Here is a 21,751-nt window from a genome sequence, read left to right as displayed (position 1 = left end):
ACAGGGACTGAACTGGGAACATTTGAGGACCACATACCTAAACACACCAAAAATACTTCTTTATATACCTCACTACCAGAGTGTTATCGCTCACCCGTTGTTCACTACGGCTATTTGCTGTACACAACGGCCAGCAGCATACAGCAAGGAATCATAGTGATTTGTATTTCACCTATTTAATACTACTACTATCGGTTCTCTCATTCCCAGAGACCCCAATTTTGACTCTGCACTGTCTCATGCACAACAGGGAAATAAGGAAAGCTGATATTTCACTGCTTTCTCACGACTAGTGATGTAATTATCCCCCACACGATCAATTCTGATATAAGTGGGAACTCTGTGTTTAATGTTGTTTTGTCTTTGTCCAATGTCATTCAGGTCTGATTAAAAAGACCCCCCTTTTTAAACATTAAAATTGAGTTGTTTAACATTCTGAACTAGAAGGCTGTGCCCCACCCGGGAGACTTCCCGATATCCCTCTTGGATGCCAAAGGAACTGCAGGCTTCTAATTTGAAGAAAGATGTACTTTGCTACACATCAGGAATTTATGCAGCAATCAAATGGCGGGACAAAAAGATGTGGCAATGTTATCAGAATCACTTTATTGGCCGTGTATACTCTCATATACTAGGAATTTTGTGTGGATACAGTGCAGCTTCAAGCATGGTGCAAGAGGGATGACGTACATACATAGCATCAGTTGTGCATACAAATGACAATTCACGTGTTATGGTTTGCAAGGTTAGACAGAGCAGTAAGGTGTTTAGATTAGCAGTATCTTACAGTACATTGTTCAATAGTTGAATAGCTGTCGGGAAGAAGCTTTTTGCGGTTCTTTCCAACTAGGCAGGGATGGATCTGAAGCGTCTACCTATCAAACAGGTTATGGCCATGGTGGAGTTTGTCCGTCACGATCCTCCCAGCGTGCTTCTTGACCCTGCTTAAGTATAGTTCCCTTACAGGGGGAGGTCCATCCCAATTATCTTCTCTGCTGTCCTCACCATTCTTTGCAGGCTTTGTTTGTCAGATTCATTGGCCCCTCCAAACCAGATTGTAATAGAACAAACAGACTCAACGATAGCAGTGTAAAAGAGCCGTAGCAGCTCTTGCGGAATGTCAATGTGAATTCCTTGGGCTCCCATCTGAGGTTGCGGGAGATTTTTGTCCCAAGGAATTGAAGGTCTCTACCCACGACACCACTCTGTTGAAAATTACTAGTGGGACCTTGACATTTGGTTTTCTCCTGAAGTCTACTACCATCTCGACTGTTTTGATGGGATTTAGGTCCAGGTTGTTTCTGCCACACCACTGTGAAAACCTGTCCACTTCCGGTCGGGATGCAGACTCATTCGCCTCCCTGATTAGGCCGATGATGGTGGTGTCATCAGCAAATTTTATGATTTTTACTGACTGGTCACTCGAGATGCAGTCGTTAGTGTAGAGGGAGAAGGGGGGAGAGGACACATCCCTGGGGGGCACCAGTGCTGATCATATGTAGGGCGGATGTAAAGGCTCCAGCTTTCACAACCTGTTTCCGTGTCATCAGGAAGTCCACTATCCAGGAGTAGGTAGATTCTGGAACTCCTAAGAAAGAAGTTTGGGCTGTAGGATAGCGGGGGCAATTGTGCTAAATGCCAAGCTGAAGTCGATGAATAGGACCCTTTTTGTGCCTAGATGATCCAGATTTTCCAGGATATAATGCATCCCTAGGTTAACTGCATCTTCAACACATCTGTTTGCTCGGTAGGTGAACTGTAGGGAGTCGAGAATCTTGTTGGTCACTTCCCTCAGATGGTTCAGTACCAGTCTTTCGAATGCCTTCATGACCAGTGCGACTAGCCTGTAGTCATTTAGATCCTTCACAGCCGACTTCTTGGGAACCGGAATAACTGAGCTGTTGAAGCAGGCAGGGACCCTACTCGTTTCCAGTGAGGTGTTAATGATCACAGTGAAGATGGGTGCAAGCTGCTTTGGACAGGTCTTAAGGGTAGATGATGACACTCAATCAGAACCCACATCCTTCCTAAGTCTGACCCTTTTGAACAAAGCTTCCACCTCCCCCTGGCCCACCTGCAAGATCTCGGAGTGTTAGTCAGGATGGTGTGGTGGTGAAGCTGCCTTACTATGGTTGAGGGGAGTGGGGGGGTTTGAGGCACTGGGCTCCTTTTTCAAATCTGCAGTAAAAATTGTTCAGCTCATCCAAATCTCACAGGGGAAGAATATTCCACACAGGAAAAAATAACAGAAAGACCAGAGAAGTGGTGAAGAAACCAGAGTCAGTTATTGATTACAATGCAAACATGGGGGGGGGGGGGGGGGGGGGAGAGTAGACAGATTAGACAAAAAATAAAACTGTATGAATGCCTCAGAAAGAGTGTCAGATGGTATAGGAAACTATTCTTTCATTTGACAGATATAACTCTTGTGAATGCCCATAACTGAAAACTGCAGTCTCCTAGAATTTATACATAAAGTCATTCATGGGATTTTAGAGAAGTATAAAATGAATAGGAATTTGTTCGTGGGAGGAAGACCCTCAAAAACGGACCCACCAGCTCGTCTTACTGAAAGACACTTCCCAACTCATATACCGCCGCAGAAAAGAAGAAGTATCCCAGTGTGCAGAGTTTGTCCCGGAAGAAAAGAAACAAGATGGGAATGTAACCTGTGTGGGAACATCCCATTACATCCAGGAGGCTGCTTTTCAAATTATCACACCAAAAAAAAGTATTAGAATTTGTTTATATAATTTTTCTTATAGTCTGCCTTCATGGCAAAATATTCTAAAAACTACTTATTGTATTCTTAAATAAATTATTGTAAGATGAATTTTCATGATCGACTCATCATTTAAAAACCCACCTTGGAAGGGGTGACATGGTAATAAAAACCTGCCACTGAAGGTTACTGCAGGATGGTCACCTCCACCTCTTCCCTCCCATGGTAGACCTCTTTTCAGTCAAGGAAGCCAGCGTGATGACTGTAAATTGCATCCAAGTCCCCTAGCCAGAAAACCCTTCAAGCTGGCCAGACAATTGGAAGGGACCCTCACCCGTGGTTGATTGCCTCTTCCCATTGCCTGAATTACATAAAATAGTAGCCAGTCTTCCTGAAAGCCAAGGTGGACACATTTTCCCCATAGAGTATAATGGGCCTGTTAATTCAGACTCACCATGGAAAAATGGTTTGCTGTTTTTGTACCCCAATATCTCAGGTTCTAGGTGTCCTAGAGACTCGAGACTAGTACCATATGAAAGATGAGACTCTTAGCTTTCGGGTCAGATTAGCTACTAGTTTATGGAATACCGGCAAGGGAAGCTGCAAGCCACCATGTGTGGGATCCCCTCCAATTGTCCACTCAGCTTGCAGGGGCTTCTGGCTTTTTCTGCTGACAGGGCTCCATTGCCGGACTGCAGGGAGGTGACAGTGAGCAATCCTGGCTCAGGTAGGTCAGCTTCTGCCAGGTGCTCAGCTCAGTTTCACAGCAGGTGTGCCCAAACCTGGACAGCTGTGCGGGTAGGGGACTGGAATTTCAGGTTGATCATTGCAGTGTCTGTGCCTTTGTCAGCAGCCCCAGTGTGTTAACTAGCATAATAAGACGCACCTTGCCGTTGCTTGCTCCACAGATGTGGGCTTCAATAAAGCCCTGGTTCAGACTTGGTAGTCATTTTGTTAACCAGCTCGGTGCACGAGTCTGGCCTACTATGAAAAAGTATGGTGACTGTATGCTTGCTGTATCCCCATAGCCCCTATGTGTTTTAACTAGCGTAATGAGACACATGTACCAAAAGTGCCCATATACAGTATGGATGGTGTAATGGTTAGCATTACTGCCTCACAGCACTGAGGTCACAGGTTTGTTTCCAACCATGGGAAGTTTGTATATTCTCCCTGTACTTGTGTGTGTGTTTCCTCCCACAATGGACCAGACGCTCCACGGGCCATTTGCCCAAGTGGACCTAGATGCTCCACGGGCCATTTGCCTGAGCTTGTATTGTAATGTACTGTACAGATGGAGCCACAGCGCCATTCCCCATGCATGACATAAACAGGCTTCTCAGATGCAACTGCATCCCATTCTTGGTGAATGGCGCGGCTTGATTTGTACTGAAATATCAATAACAATCCTCAGCTGTATTAGTTCAGCAGGTACTCTTTACCTAGAAGGGCGCCCATTGCATGTACCAAAAAATCGCATGCGATGCGACCGACACGATTACCGCGATTTCCCATAGGGAACAATGTTAAATGTCCCAATTGACCCGATTTTCCATAGGGAACAATGTTAAATGGCCCACAGAGGCCAAATAGGCACCCTGAAGTGTGAAATGGCCCCCCCAATTGTTAACGCCACCCCACGATCAACGTCAACCCGAAGCGTGGCGAGCGCAGCGGTACGCGTCCTTCGACCTTTTCATACCCCCACTATACACGTCGGCGTGGAGTTGAGAATAGAAAGTGTGGCGAGCGCAGCGAGCCCGAAGCCTGGCGAGCGCACGCAGACACCTGTGAAGCCCGCGAGGGGACTCGTATACCTGTGAAGGTGTCCGCGTCCGCTCGCCACACTTTCTATTCTCAACTCCACGCCGACGTGGATAGTGGGGGCATGAAAAGGTCGTAGGACGCGAACCGCCGCCCCTCGCGGGCTCGCCACGCTTCGGGTTGACGTTGATCGTGGGGTGGCGTTAACAATTGGGGGGCCCATTTCACACTTCAGGGTGCCTATTTGGCTTCTGTGGGCCATTTAACATTGTTCCCTATGGAAAAACAGGTAATTTGGGACATTTAACATTGTTCCCTATGGGAAAGCGTGGTAATCGTGTCGGTCGCATCGCATGCGATTTTTTGGTCGCATACGATGCGACCGACGCAATTTTTTTTCCTTACAATGCCCACGATCAAAATCGTGGGCGCCCTTCTAGGTAAAGAGTACCGTGGAGCATTATCCACCCAGCGGTAGCAATGTGTATTCCATGCATATTGTGTGGCGTGTCTCAAAAAAGTGCATCTGAGCGCGCTACAAAAGTGGTGTGACAAAACCCTCATCTAGGAGCGCTGGTGCAATGGATGCGTGGCTCCATCTGTAACCACAGCTTAATAGTGGCCAATTATTGTCTTTTTAGTTTGAATCTTACTAAAGCTGTGTGCAATCCAAAATCATTGATCACATTCTGTTGAAGTTAAACGAACTACGTTAGTATATGCTCTCTTCGGTGCCTTTTATCCGTGTATTTGTATTATTTTAAAAATAAATTATTTATATTGATATTTGTTACAGGATTTTAGAATCTAATCTATTTTTACTTTTTTTAAGCTTTCAGAATAGTTAATATAGAATATTAGCATGGGATGATTTAAAAAAAAAAAGTATTGTTTAAATGCTATTTATGTTATACTGTATCATCGGTTTTATATGTATTTATGCAACATATCTCACTGCTAATGTCTATAGGTGAGTGAGAGACAATATAATAAGCATAAGAGAAGTCATGTTGTCATCTTGTGAACTTTCATAGTTTAGAAATTATAATAAATGCTGACATTCTATATTCTTTGTCTTGAACCAGTGAGTTTGGGTCCTGCATCCCCACTGAGAAAACAAACAAGATAAGAAAGTATTCCTCAGAAGATAGGAATGTTAGTACGGACAGGCACCAGAAGAGGAGGGGGTGTGGGGGGAGCAGGATTGTTGGTATACAGATTCAGGCTTTTCTCGTGTATGTCTTATCTCTATCGGATGTATGGAAACTGTATATGCAGGTATCATTTGGTTATACACCGTGAGTGTTTATGCTTCATTCATCTTCCCAATCGATTGGTATAGATCTTGCAGATATATGAAGGACATTATTTAGAAGTGAAGTTTATCGTCCTCATCCACAACACAACTATTTTACTTTGAATATGGCAAATTCGCAAAGTATTGAATATCGGAAATATGCGGAATGTGCGGTTATAACATTGTGTCCTGAATCTGGTTTACATTGCAGAATTAGCTAGAAAAAGACAGAAAAAACCTTAAATAATAACTTTAAAATATAGAATAATGTACAAAATGATTAGATAATAATGAACTAATTAGTCACATTTATCCAGATCCATTGTATATGAGTGTATGGGGACAGCTGCTGGACACAATGGTTATTACACATATAGTCAGTGTCATATATACTATTACGATTATATTATGATATTTATTAGCCTGGTGCACAATGTGCTCTTCTTGAGACTTTGTTAATGACATGGGGCCTGATTCCGACCTGCAGGTGGGGCAGATGTAACATGTACAGAGGGAGTTAGATTTGGGCGAGTTATTTTGTTTCTGTGCAGGGTAAATACTGGCTGCTTTTTCTTACACTGCAATTTAAATTTCAAGTCTAATGCTCTCTGCACCTGTTACATCTGCCCCACTTGCAGTGCAGCATGATTTTGTCCACAAAAATTGCAGCCTTGTGATGTAACCCATAGCAACCTGATATCAGCTCTTATCAGTATGCCATTAAGCATGTTATGATTGGTTACTATGGGAAACAGGTGGCCAGTGACTTAATTGCACTAATTTACAATATAATACATACTTATCAAAAGAGAGGAAGGTAAAACAGCAAAACACAAATGCCTGAGAGAAATAATAGGATTTTAATACCTACCGGTAAATCCTTTTCACGGAGTTCATATGGGGTACTGAGGTCTCATTACATTAGAGAATAGAGGGTATCCGACAGGAGATGAGCACATAACTTTTTCTTCAACCAGGGTGTGCTGGCTCCTCCCCTCTACTTCTCCTTACTAGCCAGTTAAGAAACTGTGCCCGAAGGAAGGATAACGTATGTGAGGTAGGATTAGCATAAGTAAGGTGGTGAGATTCGCACCAGCACACCACAACAAACATAACAACAATCTCAACTAAACTTAGTTAACCCCGTCATTGTGTTATATTAACATTAAACGTTATATCACTTAATGATTTGTGGGGAGCAATAAGTCACCGAAACTCAGATGCTCCCACTTAGGCCAACGGACCTGTAAAGTACAAGAGTACAGAAGCCACTGTCTCGCAACCTGCAAGAAGGGCTGGAACAGGATTACAATAATTGCAATCAGAGCACCGCACTGAGGTGGCCGCTCAGTATCCCATATGAACTCTGTGAAAAGGATTTGCCGGTAGGTGTTAAAATCCTATTTTCACTATCATTCTTATGGGGTACTGAGGTCTCATTACATTGGGGAGGTCCCAAAGCTTCCAGAAAGGGCAGGAACGTGCGAAGCCTGTTTCAACACCGCCTGCCCAAACTGGGTATCATCCTTGACCATAGTGTCAAACTTATACAATTTGACGAAAGTATGTTGACCTGACCAAGTGGCAGCTCTACATAGCTGCAATGCAGACACACCTCGAGCAGCCGCCCAGGATGCGCCCACGGCTCTAGTGGAATGAGCTCTCACAGAGGCCGGTATAGTCAATTGGGCTGCCACATATGCATGCTGTATGGTGGAACAAATCCACCTAGCAAATCGATTGTTTGATGCCAGGCAGCCTTTCTTGTGTGCATCATAAAGCACAAAAAGACACTCTGTCTTACGGACCCTTGTCCTTTTGACATAAACCTTCAAGACCTTCACCACATCCAATGATTCCGGGATATCCTGATGTCCCGAATGAGAAGGTACCACAATCAGCTGGTTCACGTGGAATGCCGAGATAACTTTTGGCAGGAACTGCTGTCTCGTCCAAAGTTCCGCCCTATCCTGATGGAATATCAGGCATGGACTTTTACAAGAGAGAGCATTAAGCTCAAAAACTCTCCTGGCCGAGGCCAGAGCTAGTAACGTCACTGTCTTCCAGGTGAGGTATTTAAGTCAATAGTGTCCACTGGTTCAAACCAGGATGACTGAAGATAAGTCAGGACGACATCCAAGTCCCAAGGCGCCGTATTCTCAAGACTCCTTGTAAAAAAGTCTGGGCTTCCGGAAAAAATGCTAAAGTTTTCTAGAAAAAGACAGAGAGGGCGAATACTTGAACCTTCAAGGACCCCAGCCGGAGTCCTTTGTCAAGGCTCACCTGCAAAAAATGCAGAAAACGGTCCAATCTGAAGTTCGCTGGCGGAAAACTCATGTGCTTACACCAAGACACATATTTTCACCAAATCTTGTGGTAGTGTGACACCGTCACTGCCTTCCTGGCCCGGGTCATTGTATCTATGACCAAGGAATTAAATCCTTTTAGAGCTAAGATGGGTACTTGTGTATTTTGGCGGCGCCCGATTTCAGCATTGTGCGATGAACGCGTCGCATCGCATGCCATGTACCCGATGGCATGCGATGCGACGCGATTTTGACCCCCTATGCGATGAAAAATCGTATAAGCACCCTAAAGGGTGCTTTTGAGCAACCTAATGGGTGCTTACAATGTTAAATGCACCCCCACGCCACCCCCCTACTATAAACGTGAACCCGAAGCGTGGCGAGCGCAGCGGTACGTGTCCTACGACCTTTTCATACCCCCACTCAGGCCCGGCGACAGGGGAGGTCAAAGGGGACATGTGTGACGGGCCCCGGCGATCTGAAGGGCGTGGTGTTTGTGAAAGTCTGTGCGGCCGGCCCCCGCCTCAGCTCCGTCAGGCACGCGGGCAGCTGGCGGTGATTGACACTCACAGTCGCCCTCCACCTCAGCTGGCTCCGTCCACGGGTATCTCTTCGTCTCCTCCGGCTGTGTGATGTCGCCCGACTTGCCTGCGCCGGTGATTGACACATTGTGTGTGTCCGCGCCGCGCCGTCTACATCACAGACAGCCGCTCAGCGCTCGGAGGCTGAGCCTGAGTCGGCTGTCTCCGGGCTGCACTGCGCAAGTAAAGATCTTACTGCGCATGTGCATTGTGGAGTCGTCTGGACGGTGCCTGCTGACTGCCTGAGGCTGTGCCAGCGTGACTGAGATTCCAGAAAACCAGCGTGAAAGCCTGCCAACCCCCCCACCCCCGGATCCTCTATGGTATACAGTAGGTACACTACTGACTAGGAGGGAAGAATTTTCTCTCTTTTTGCTATGCCTATGCTATGTGGAACTACAAGTCTCAGGCTCTCAGCATGCCTGTATGAATATAACAATGTATCTCTCAGTCCTACCTTTTAAATCCACAATAATGTATTTTGTACAGTATTACTATTATACTTCAAAATTTAATTTTTTGTATTGGTTATACTGCCTCACAGTCACAGCACTCAGGTCATGGGTTCTATCCCCACCATGTGTTATATATACTGGGCAGTACGGACGGTGAATTGGTTATACTGCCTCACAGTCACAGCACTGAGGTCATGGGTTCTATCCCCACCATGTGTTATATATACGGGGCAGTACAGAGGGTGTATTAAAGTTGTGTTTTCATTATGCTACTCTTTTTTTATTTTATTTTTATTCTTGTGTCCAGTAGGATCTACATGCAGAAGAGGGTTGTGTCGGTTTAGGATTACGTGGGGGCGGGGCGGGGGGGGTTTGAAGGGCGGGGGGGCCCCGGAAATATCAGTGTACAGGGCCCCAAGATTTCTGTTGCCAGCCCTGCCCCCACTATCCACGTCGGCATGGAGTTGAGAATAGAAAGTGTGGCGAGCGCAGCAAGCCACCGAGCCCAAAGCGTGGCGAGCGCAGCGAGCCCCCCGGACACCTGTGAAGCCCGCCAGGGGACGCGGATACCTGTGAAGGTATCCGCGACCCCTCGCCACACTTCGGGCTCGGTGGCTCGCTGCGCTCGCCACACTTTCTATTCTCAACTCCACGCCGACGTGGATAGTGGGGGTATGAAAAGGTCGTAGGACGCGTACCGCTGCGCTCGCCACGCTTCAGGTTCACGTTTATAGTGGGGGGGGTGGCGTGGGGGTGCATTTAACATTGTAAGCACCCATTAGGGTGCTTAACATTGTATAAGCACCCATTAGGGTGCTTATACAATGTTTAATCGCATCGCATCGTATGCCATGTACAATGGCATACAATTTGAAAATTGTATGCCATCGCACACTATCCAACGAAATCGCGTCGCATCGCATACCATCGCATGCGTTATGGTATGCGATGAGATGGGCGCCGCCAAAATACACAAGTACCCTAAGATGTTCTGCTCAACCTCCAGGCCATTAAACAAAGCCTCCCTAAGTCCTGAAAGACAAGGCCTTGTACCAGAAGATCTCTTCTGAGAGGCAGTCTCCAAGGTTCTTCTACCAACATGTTTTGCAGACTTGCGTACCACGCTCTCCGGGGGCAATCTGGTGCAATTAGGATTGCTTCCACCCTTTGGTGTCTGATTCTCTGGAACACTCTCCCCAGAAGGGGAAGGGGCGGGAACAGATACACCAGTCCGTACAACCACATTGTAGTCAGAGCATCTATTGCCTCTGCATGTGGATCTCTTGTCCTTGAGCAATACCTGTCCACTTTGTAGTTGGACCTGGAGGTCATTAGGTCTATCTTTCAGAGCCCCCACAGATCTACGATGCTTCCGAACACCTGAGGATGAAGGTCGTGACGACTGAGAAAGTCCGCCTCTGAGTTGTCCACCCCGGGGATGAAGATGGCAGAAATTGCCACCGCATGGAGCTCTGTCCAGTCAAGAATCTTGAAGACTTCTCGCATGCATGCTCTGCTCTTCACACCTCCCTGGCAATTTATGTAAGCAACCGTTGTTGAATTGTTCGACTGGACTTGTATCACCTGATGTTCCAGGAGGGATTAAGCCTCCAGAAGAGCATAGTTTACTGCCCTCAGCTCCAAGTTATGTGGAGCTGTGCTTCCAGTGGTGACCATCGTCCCTGGAACCGCATTCCTTGGGTTACCGCCCCCCAGTCTAGCATCTGTAGCAAGCAGAATCCAGTTCTGAATCCCGAATCGCCTCCCCGCAAGGAGATTTGGCGCATGTAGCCACCATTGCAGCAACTGTTTTGCCTTTACAGACAGGCAAATAAACCTGTGCATGTGGATGTGTGATCCCGACCACTTGCTTGACAGGTCCCACTGGAATACTCTCGAGTGGAATCTCCTGAACTGGAGAGCCTCGAACGAGGCCACCATCTTCCCCATCAGCCTGATGCAGAGGAAGTCAGAGACTCTCTCCGGAGACAGCACTTCTCGTAACAGCTGTTGTAGTGCAGTAATTTTCTCCAATGAGAGAAACACCCTTCTTTCCACTGTGTCCAAAATTATCCCCATGAACTGGAGACGTTGGGATGGTATCAGTGAAGACTTGGGTATATTTAGTACCCATCCATGATCCGACAGAAGACGTCTGGTCATTTCTATGGCCCCCATTAACTTCAACACTGACTCAGCTTTCAGTAGCAGGTCGTCCAAGTATGGGATAATATTTATCCCGAGTCCTTAGTAGGAACATCATTTCCACCATCACCTTGGTGAAGACTCATGGGGTCGTCGAAAGTCCAAATGGTAGGGCTTGGAACTGGAACTGTTCGTCCAGAATTGCAAATCTGTCCACTTGAGGCGGGGATTCATTTATTTAATTATTATTATTTTTCATTCATTCCAATTTACGTTTACTTCCCCACCTGATCTATTATACTGGTTTTATTTATGTATTATATTATCTTGTATGCATTTTAAACAGTAAAATTTGCTATTTTTCTTACCATTTGGTATCATTCATTGATTTAAGCGCTGCTTGACTCGCCTAGTGCGTGTCCTGTTTCTCTCTTTTTTTCTAAGAGTGGGGAGTGACTGCCCCCACACCTGAGCAGCAGCTTTTTCTGGAGATCCAGCTCAATACCTTGCGCCTGATTATTTCTAGTGAATAAAAACTTTTTTCCAAATCTCAGGAATGCCTGGTGTGGAGCCCACACAGGTATGTGCTGGTATGCGTCCTTCACATTGATGGACGCTAGATACTCTCCTTCTTCCAGTCCTGCAATAACCGCCCTCAGGGATTCCATTCAGAACTTGAAAACCCTCAGATAGGGGATCAAGGACTTTAAGTTCAAGATGGGTCTTACTGACCAGTCTGGTTTTGGAACCACAAATAGGTTTGAAAAGTAACCCTTGTTCTTTTCTGATGGAGGCACTGGTACAATCACCTGTGCATGCACCAACTTTTGTACTGCATGTCTGAGGATACTGCGATCCTCCGTAGCTGCTGTGAGTCCAGACCTGGAATATCTTTGACGGGGTTGTCTTTCGAACTCCAGCTTGTAACCGTGTGAAATAACCTCCCTGACGCAAGGGTCGAGGGAGGATGCATCCCACACATGGCTGAAATATTTCAGCCGAGCCCCCACCGCGAGAATATCCTGAGGTGGGAGAAGCCCGTCATGCGGCAGGTTTAGGTGCGGCCGTGCCTGTGCTACGATCTCTAGTTGCAGAAGCCGTTGCCTTTCTGGGCTTACCGCGTGCACCTCTATTGGCGTTGGAGCCCCCTCTGGCCTTAGGCCTAAACTTGGAGGTCCGAAAGGACTGTTGTGTACCACCTGTAAAGGGGCGTCTCACCGGAGTGGAAGCTGACGGGAGGAAGGCTGTAGCCTTTGAAATTAAGTCATCTCACTCCCAAATAGCCTGTCCCCTGAGAAGGGGAGGCTTTCCACGCTGCGTTTGGAGTCCGCATCAGTGACCCACTGTCGCAGCCACAGGGCCCTGCGGGCCGACACAGCCATGGGCGAGTTACGGGGGTTAATGGCTCCTAACTCCTTCTGTGCTTTACACATCATTTTACCGTGTCTTGGATGTGACGTAGCTTTTCAGCCACAGTAGGTACATCCATGTCACCCAGCAGGCCTTATTGTATCTGGCCTGCCCATGTAAAGATCGCTTTTGCCATCCAGCAACTAGCAAGCACTGGGAGTTGGGACGCCCCACTGGCTGTATACATAGCCTTTACAGTGCCATCTAGTTTCCTATCGACTGTGTCTTTTAAGGTCGAAGTACCTGGGACTGGGAGTACCACCTTTTTTGAAAGGCGGGACACCGAAGCATCCACTATAGGGTCCTCCTCCCTCACCTTTCTGCCCGTGGGGTCGAAAGGAAAGGCAGACTTAAAACGCTTGGATAACAAGAAGCGTTTCTCTGGATTTTTCCAGGCAGCTTTAAACACATCTTCTAAATCAGAATGTTCAGGGAAGAAAACATCTTGCCACCTATGTGACACAAAGAAGGAATCCCCTTCAGCAGGTGCCTCTAAAGGTAAATCTAATAACTCTCTAATAGCTAGGATCAAATTTTCAGTGCCCTGAATGCAAGTTTGTGACGCCTGAGAATCTACAACATCATCTGCGTCACCATCGTCTATATCAGAGTCAGGTGCAATGGCTTCAAGTGCCCGTTTACGGGACACCCCTGGCATGGGTGTTAGAATATCCACCCATGCCGTGAGCACCTTTAAATCCTGCTGTACCTGCTTAGTCTGCAAAGTATTAGTTGCCAGCTGTGTTGAAACATTCTCAAGTATGGCTTTCATGTCAGTAGCCCATGAGGGTTCCTGGGAATCAGCCTGCGAACCACCACTGAGCTGCGGAGACATGTTACTGAGCTGTGGTGACATACATTGCTCACAAGCAACCTGTGATGTAGAATTTGATGCAAACTTGTTGCTGCAAATCATGCAAGTTATTTTCCTCACCATGCTGGAGAAAATAACACTCCCTATAAACACACTGCAATCACACAAGCAGTGAATGTACAGTATCTGATTCTATGCGCAGATTATCACATATAGGTATAAACAGTATGTAAAATGCTTAACTAGCAGTTAAATGCTTAACTCAGAGGTATATGGGGACACCAGCACCCTGTAACCTGGTCTTCAGATTAGGTAGACTGGTCTCAATGTAGAGACACCAATATATGTATACTGTGTACTGCAATAAGCGGCTGCTTGCTGTCTCTGTGGACGAATCTCTCCTTCCCAAAGCTGCGCTGAGGAGTGATCTCTGCTGTAATGGTGCCCACAGCATGAGAAGAAGTAGGAAGCAGTGTACAGGCGCCCTCGGGCCCTGCTCTGAGCTAAGGCCCGCCCCTTGTCATGGCGCCCGGGTTTCTCCAATATTAATAATGGTGCCTGGGAACCTTTTAATAAAGATAAACCCACATAGCGGTATATGCCCTGGTGGTCCAGTGACACTGCCTGGCATCCAGTCTCAGCGTGGCTTGAATTGAAAACTTCCATGCGCGGTCCCTGTGCAGGGCCACCGCCGTTCTGCCACACATAAACAGAGGTACCCCACTGTGGGGACCCCAGTTAACACTCACCACAGATGTTTTCAGGCTGAGCCAGGGGGTGTGCGGCATGCTGGGGGTGTGCTCGCTGCAGCGCAATGCCCGTAGTAACAGCACCCTCAAGTCGGTGGACCTGCAGCAGGGATCAGTTCGGTTCCTTGAAAGGCCTACAACTATCCCTTCCCCCGGATCCCCTTGTCACAGGGAAGCTGTTAAGCCCAAACAGCAACCTGAAAATAATAAAATAAACTGAAGAAAAACTCTCTGGAACTCCAGGAGTGTGCATCCTCTCCTGAGGGCACATTTTCTAAAACTGGCTAGTAAGGGGAAGTAGAGGGGAGGAGCCAGCACACCCTGGTTGAAGAAAAGTTATGTGCCTGTCTCCTGTCGGATACCCTCTGTTTCCCAATGTAATGAGACCTCAGTAACCCATATAAATGATAGTGAAAATAATAGGAATTTGGTACTCACCGTTAATTCCCTTTCTCCGAATCCATAGGGGACACTGAAGTACTACGCTGGGGATTAAATGGTGTATTGGAGGAGTCGGCACTTTAAGAAACTTTGAAGTGTAGCATGGCTCCTCCCCCTCTATCCCCCCCTCAGACTCCAGTCTTAGTTAACTGTGGCCGAGAGGAGAAAAGAGACCAGGGAATCTGACAGAGAGAGAGTTACAAACAGAAAACAGAACATAACATAACAGTAAACTGCAGACAATCGTATGCACTCAACAGCCACGCATACAGATTGAACAACCCTACACAGGCTAGAACAGCGTCGGGAGGGCGTTCAGTGTCCCCTACGGATTCGGAGAAAGGGAATTAACGGTGAGTACCAAATTCCTATTTTCTCCTTCATCCTAAGGGGACACTGAAGTACTACGCTGGGGACGTCCCAAAACCATCCCCACGGGTGGGAAGGCACTGGGCATCCTGTAGAACAGCACTGCCAAAACTGGAAGAGGAGGCCGCAAATGTGTCAAACCTGTAAAACTTGATGAACGTGTTTGGACCAGACCACGTCGCTGCCCTGCACAGCTGAGTCAGAGACACGCCTCTAGCTGCCGCCCAAGAAGGACCCACAGAACGTGTGGAAGGAGCTGACACCCTTGAAGGCGGAACTTGCGAAGCCTGTACATAAGCTTGCTTAATGGTCAAACAGATCCACCTTGCTAGGGTTTGTTTTGAGGCCGGCCAACCTCGCTTGGCAGTAGCATAAAGCACAAAGAGTGAGTCTGACTTCTGGACCTCTTTGGTTCTGTTCACATAGACCTGTAAGGTGTGAACGACATCCAGAGATTTTAAATCACCTGTCAATGCTGGTACAACAATTGGCTGGTTGAGGTGATACGCAGACACAACCTTCAGAAGGTAATCCATTTTAGTGCGAAGTTCCGCCCTATCGTGGTGATACACGAGATACGGTGACCTGCATGACAGAGCGCTTAGGTCTGACACCCGTCGCGCCGAAGCAAGAGCCAAAAGCATGATCGTTTTCCACGTAAGAAGACGAAGGTCAATGGATTCCAGAGGTTCGAAGACACTGGACTTAAGATAATCCAGAACCAGTGGCAAATTCCAAGGCTCCTCCGGGGCATGAACCGGAGGCTGGAGCCATAGTACCCCATTCAGGAAAGTTTGGACCTCCGGAATGACCGCCAGTCGTCGCTGGAAAAATATCGACAAGGCAGACACCTGGACTTTAAGCGAACCGAGACGAAGTCCTGCCTTAAATCCAGACTGCAAAAACCGGAGTACCCGGGACAGACAAAAAACAGATGTGGGTAGTTTATGGCGTTCGCACCAAGCCACATAAGCTTTCCAAGTACTGTGATAGTGACGGGAAGTGACCTCCTTCCTGGCCCTCATCATCGTTGGAATGACAGATTTGGGGATACCCCTTCTACTCAACAGTGCAGCTTCAACAGCCACGCCGTCAAATGCAACCGCGGTAAGCCTTGGTAAACGAACGGCCCCTGTAGAAGAAGGTCGTCCCTTTGAGGAAGAAGCCATGGCTTGTCTATCAGGAGCCCCTGAAGGTCGGCGTACCAAGGGCGCCGAGGCCAATTTGGTGCCACCAAGATGCCTGTTGCCGATTCCCTTTTTATCTGTTTGAGTACTCGTGGAAGCAACGGCAACGAAGGGAACAGATAAATCAGGGAGTAATCCCAGGACGCGGTTAGGGCATCCGATGCCACCGCCGTCAGGTCCCGGGACCTGGAGCAGTTCCGGGGAAGTTTGTGGTTGTGCTTTGATGCCATCATATCTATTTAGGGAACTCCCCAACGATGGACAATCTGAGCGAAGACTTCTGGGTGGATGCCCCATTCCCCCGGGTGAACATCCTGGCGGCTCAGGTAATCAGCCTCCCAGTTGTCCACCCGCTGTATGAACACTGCTGAGAAGGCAATGGCTTGCCGCTCTGCCCACTGCAGAATCGGTCGGACTTCCTGCATCGTCTTGCGACTGCGAGTCCCTCCTTGGCGATTGACATATGCCACCGCCGTGGCATTGTCTGACTGAATCCGAACTGCCCGTCCCCTGAGGAGGAGGTCTGCACTGAGTAAGGCCAGGCGGATCGCCCGAAGCTCCAGGATGTTGATTGGAAGCTGTGCTTCTTGGTGAGACCAGCGACCTTGGAAGTGTTGGCCCAGCACAACAGCCCCCCAACCTCTGAGGCTCACATCGGTTGTGACAATGGTCCAGTCCCAGACCCCAAACAGACGGCCCTCCATCAGGTTTGGTGTATGGAGCCACCAATGTAGAGATAGGCGACTGCATGGAGACAAAACTATTTGTTTGTGCATGTGCACATGCGAACCTGACCACTGTTTGAGGAGATCTAGCTGAAAAGTCCGGGAGTGGAAGCGTCCGAATGGGAGGGCCTCGAAAGAGGCCACCATTTTGCCCAACAGGCGAATGCACAAGTGTACTGACACTTTGTGAGGCCTGAGAACCTGTCTGGTCAATTCCTCAAGGGAGAGAATCTTGTCCGTTGGCAGGAAAATCCTCTGCAGGGATGTGTCCAAAATGATTCCCAAGAAGAGAATCCGTTGGGACGGCATCAGTTGCGATTTTTTGTAATTCAGGACCCACCCATGTTGCAGAAGAACTTTGCAACAGACCTGGATGCTCTGAAGTAGCAGGGCTTCGGGCGGGGCTTTGATCAAAAGATCGTCCAAGTAAGGAACCACATTCACCCCTTTTGTGTGTAGTGAGACCATCAGCGCCATGATCTTGGTGAAGAGGCGCGGAGCGGAGGAAAGGCCAAAGGGCAGGGCCCGAAATTGGAAATGCTGTTCCTTGATGGCAAAGCGAAGGAACTTTTGGTAGTGTTAGTGAATGGGTACATGTAAGTAGGCATCCTTGATGTCTAAGGAAGCCATAAATTCCAGTGGTTCTAGACCGGCGACTACTGATCGTAGCGATTCCATCTTGAACTTTTGGTAGGCTATGTACCTGTTCAAGGTTTTTAAACTTAGTATCGGGCAGACCGAACGTCTAGTTTTGGCACCAGAAAAAGAGGCGAATAAAAGCCTTCTACACTTCTGTCTGTTGGAACCGGTATAATGACTTGAGCCGCCAACAATTTTTGAATCGCTTGGATCAGAAGCAGGCGGTCCTTTTCGACATGGGGAAGGCCCATGGTGAAAAACTGGTGAGGGTTGTAAGCAAAATCCAGCTTGTAACCCTGAGTGACAATTGACAGCACCCAATTGTCTGTACAGGACGTTCTCCAGATGTGCTGAAAGTCCCTTAGTCGTCCCCCCACCCTGGAATCCAGGTAAGATGGGAGGCAGTCATGCTGTGGGTTTTTCTGGCAGCTTGGTTTCAGGACGGCGGGTTCCTGTTGTTGAGCCAGTGGCCTTGCCACCAAAGCCTCTGCCCCTGCACGTGGCAAATGAACCCCTGGATTTACCCCTAAATTTTGGGGCTCCCCGAAAGGAACGAAAAGTAAGTCCTTGATAAGGCCTCTTTGGAGGAGGAGCCGAAGATGGAAAGAAGGTGGACTTCCCTCCTGTGGCCTGAGCAATTAGTTTGTCCAGCTAAGGTCCAAAAAGAACCTCGCCTGTGAACGGTAGCCCCTCTACCGCTTTTTTGACATCTGCTTCTGCTTGCCATGATTTGAGCCACAGGGAGCGCCTAGCTGTGACAGATAAAGCGGAAACCCTGGCGATCAAGGTTGCAGAATCTCTAGCGGCCTCTCCTATGTATGCCACAGACTCACGCATCTGAGCGGACAGCAAAGCCAAGTCCTCACTTTGCTCATCAAGGCCCTTTGATAATTCCTCGGCCCATAGTTCCATGGCGCTTTCTTTGAAGGCTTAGACACCGAAGCATCTGCCAAAGGTGGGTTTTCCCACTTAGCCCTTGCCTCAGGGGAGAAGGGATAGGTCCCCTTAAAGCGTCTAGACAATTGGAACTTATTTTCCGGAGCTTTCCAGATGTCCAATAAAGGTTTGTCTAATTCCAAAGATTCTGGGAAGCATACCGCCGCCTTAGTGGGCGGGCCAAAGATAGGGGTATAGGCCGAAGGATCCAGCTCAGCTACATTTAAGGTGAATTTGATAGCCTGTATAAGGGCGTCCAGACCCTGGGACCCTTCCTGTACTACCTCATCCCATCTGCTTGAGGGAGGGGGTCATCCTGCAAGTCTCCATCGTCTCCCAGGGGGTCGTCCTGCTCGTCCCCCGATGAATCAAGGGAATAGTTATTTTAAGAGAAGGGGGAGGGATGCTTGCTGGCTGAGTGGATGTTGCTTTTACCAGGGAATCCACAGATTTTATGAGGTCCCTGGTCCAGCTGAACCCATGGAGGCCAGTTGTGAGTGTAACACTTCCCTATCCCTGCGTGACGCAGCCAATTCTGCTGCTAGGGTGGATAGTACACTGGTAACCCCTTCCACATTAAGTATGGAAGAAGCTTTTTCTTCATCTCCTCCATGAAAATCTTTGCACAGGGTGACACCCTTTACGTGCTGTGTAAACTGTTCATTGCACTGTGTGCACACAGCCAGTTTTTGTGCCTTAGACTGAGATCTAGCAGTCATATTGAAAACCGTATATACAGCAGTCAGACACAGCGGTACACACTGACCCACACACAATGATAGGGAGCAGAGAAGGAGAGAATAAGTAATAGGGGGAGAGGAGCTTGCTTTCCCCGAATCAGGCCCACCACAATTTAAAAACACTCCAGCGGGGGCACCCAGTGGGAAAACCCCCTGACACTAATCCAGCGCAGTGCTGATGAGTTGGAGCAGCGCTCTGATGTCCTGTGCAGGCAGATCCTTGGAGGCACACCAGGATGAACAGGCAGCATTGGTTAAAATGGCGCTCAGAAAACCAGGGGACTGGGAGTGCATAAGCTCCGCCCCCTGTCGTCACCCGCTCAGCACGCGCTGTATACAGCGGCGCTGAGTGATTGCTGCTTGTTCTCGCTGGACCAGCGCGCTTCTCTGGTCCAGCTGTCACCTCTGTTGCCCGAGACCTCCGGCGGTGACGATGCGCTGGTGGTCGGGGTCAGGAGCGTGCGCCGCAGGCAGTGCCGCACTCACCCTCCCGGAGGGCGTCCCACGTAGCAGGCAGCCAGCAGGGTCCCCTGGCTGCCTGTAACACTTCTTAAAAAATTAAAATCTATAAACTAAGAGCCCCCTTAGAAGGAGCCCTTGCCCAGGGAACCGACTCCTCCGGGCACTTAACTAAGACTGGAGTCTGAGGGGGGATAGAGGGGGAGGAGCCATGCTACACTTCAAAGTTTCTTAAAGTGCTGACTCAGATCTGAGGAAGCCGCTGACTAGAGGAGAGGTGGGGAAATGCGTCATCAGCCCCTGTTTTGTTCACACGAGAGGCACGAAAGGCACTGCTGTGGGGATCTGGAAGCCGGAGAGTTCTGTATAAAGCTGAAAAGAATTCCACCAAATCAGCTGGGAACACACTCAAGGCGGAGCCAGCAAATACTCCCCAAAGTGGATTACAAATATACAGCATCACACAAGCCGCAGAGCAAGAGCATAAGTATATCTATCTGCTTTCCTTCTGCTTATATGTGCCAAATTGTCACTAACTTTGAATAGTATGGCTGACTGACTAACCTTCTAACAAAGTTGCTGAAAGCAAGCTCTGTGCAGGCAGCACAGTAAAGTAGTTTGTCAATTATACAGCCTTCTTGACAAAAAGCTGGATTTCTATTTAACCCTGCTAGAAAAAGCTATTAACCCTATATATGCTTAACTAAGCTGGAACTATGCATTATTGAAAGCTGCTCCTAAGTTTATTCATTTTTACCATTATATTTTTGTTATTTTATGGAAAATGCTATGTATTGTATGAACCCCACCGGCCGGTGACCTCTTTTTAAAAGTTGTTTACATTTCTAGGAGATTTATGCAAAATAAACAAATTTAATTTTAATTTCTTGGGTCATTGATTGTCCAGTCTGCGCTGTCTATTTGTGTGTATTTGTGCTTTTTGAGTTTAGGAGGGGCCGAGTATCCCCTCCAGGACAGCAGCAAGGACAATCACTAGCCCTATTTGTTTTTCTGCGCCTGGTTTATAGTTTTTTTTAGTTATAGAAATCCCAGTACTCAGAGAAGCTGCTGGAACCCTGTACTGGATTCAAAGGGGGTCATTCTGATTCCCTCGGAAAGGGGCAAATTCAAAGTCTGGGTATTAGTGGGCTGGGGAAGTACTAAGAAGTCTTGCTCGTGCTTGTCCAACCACTGTCAGACATTTCTTCCTGTGTGACATCACATCATCTTGCATGAAGATCCCAGTGGCCCCGGCATGCATGGATGTACGTTACCTGCTAGGATGGATTCATAAACAAATTGGTTGAGTGCTGTCCACATGAATGACTGGGCCCAGAGGATGACATTCCCCAGACCAAAACATTGCCGCCACCAGCTTATTTAATATTTATTTAAGTATCTTATATAACGCAGCATATTCCATTGCACTTTACAATAGGAGACAGTGATGCAACAAAGAAACAAAGTGGTGGCACAGCGCTAGTTTGAGGAGGAATAACCACCATGAGATTAAGAATGAATTTTAATTAAAACACACAAAAAATGTAATTACATAGAAAATTACATATAAATCAAGGTATTTGTAATAAAATAATCTCACTGCCAGGATGCATATCAAGGGCACTGAGGATTGGAAACTGTATTGAGATTCCTATTGGTGAAAACTGTATTGAGATTCCTGTTGGTGGATGGGGGAGGGGGGGGGGGGCGGTAATGTCCATCGTTTTTTTGTGTAATCCATTGATAGAGATGATGGAGAGTGAGTCACTGGGGATTGGACTTTTATAGTATCCACCAAAAATGTCCGAAAGTGGGTACAGTGGAAAGTGGGTACAGGATTGGAATCAGCCACCTTGCATCACCCCCCCCCCCCCCATCTGCCACTGGGAATACTCCTTCTTTGGACCAGCTTATCAGCACTTGGGACTTATCTCAGAGAACATCTCTCCAGGTGAGCCTTATTACACTGGCCACCTACTGAGACTTTCCATCAACAAAGACTACGGATAGAG

At 47.7% G+C, this 21,751-nt stretch overlaps 1 protein-coding gene across 1 annotated transcript in view; it reads right to left on the bottom strand.

Moving 5' to 3' along the window:
* Positions 1–21,751, bottom strand: part of LOC146073357 (uncharacterized) — a 72,719-nt gene that overhangs the window by 27,632 nt on the left and 23,336 nt on the right. Inside the window, exons 3-9 of the mRNA XM_083180534.1 lie at positions 16,504–17,532; positions 15,195–15,949; positions 12,997–13,132; positions 11,019–11,207; positions 10,491–10,655; positions 7,592–7,753; positions 1,735–1,984 (exon numbers count right to left, since the gene is read on the bottom strand). Coding sequence (XP_083036660.1) covers positions 1,735–1,984; positions 7,592–7,753; positions 10,491–10,655; positions 11,019–11,207; positions 12,997–13,132; positions 15,195–15,949; positions 16,504–17,532 — 2,686 coding nt within the window. The remainder of the gene's footprint in view (positions 1–1,734; positions 1,985–7,591; positions 7,754–10,490; positions 10,656–11,018; positions 11,208–12,996; positions 13,133–15,194; positions 15,950–16,503; positions 17,533–21,751) is intronic.

This window comes from Crinia signifera, chromosome 4 (assembly GCF_055691185.1).
Source record: "Crinia signifera chromosome 4, ASM5569118v1, whole genome shotgun sequence".
NCBI lineage: Eukaryota > Metazoa > Chordata > Amphibia > Anura > Myobatrachidae > Crinia > Crinia signifera.
Note: the sequence above shows the minus strand (reverse complement) of the source record. Positions and strands in the feature narration are given on the sequence as shown.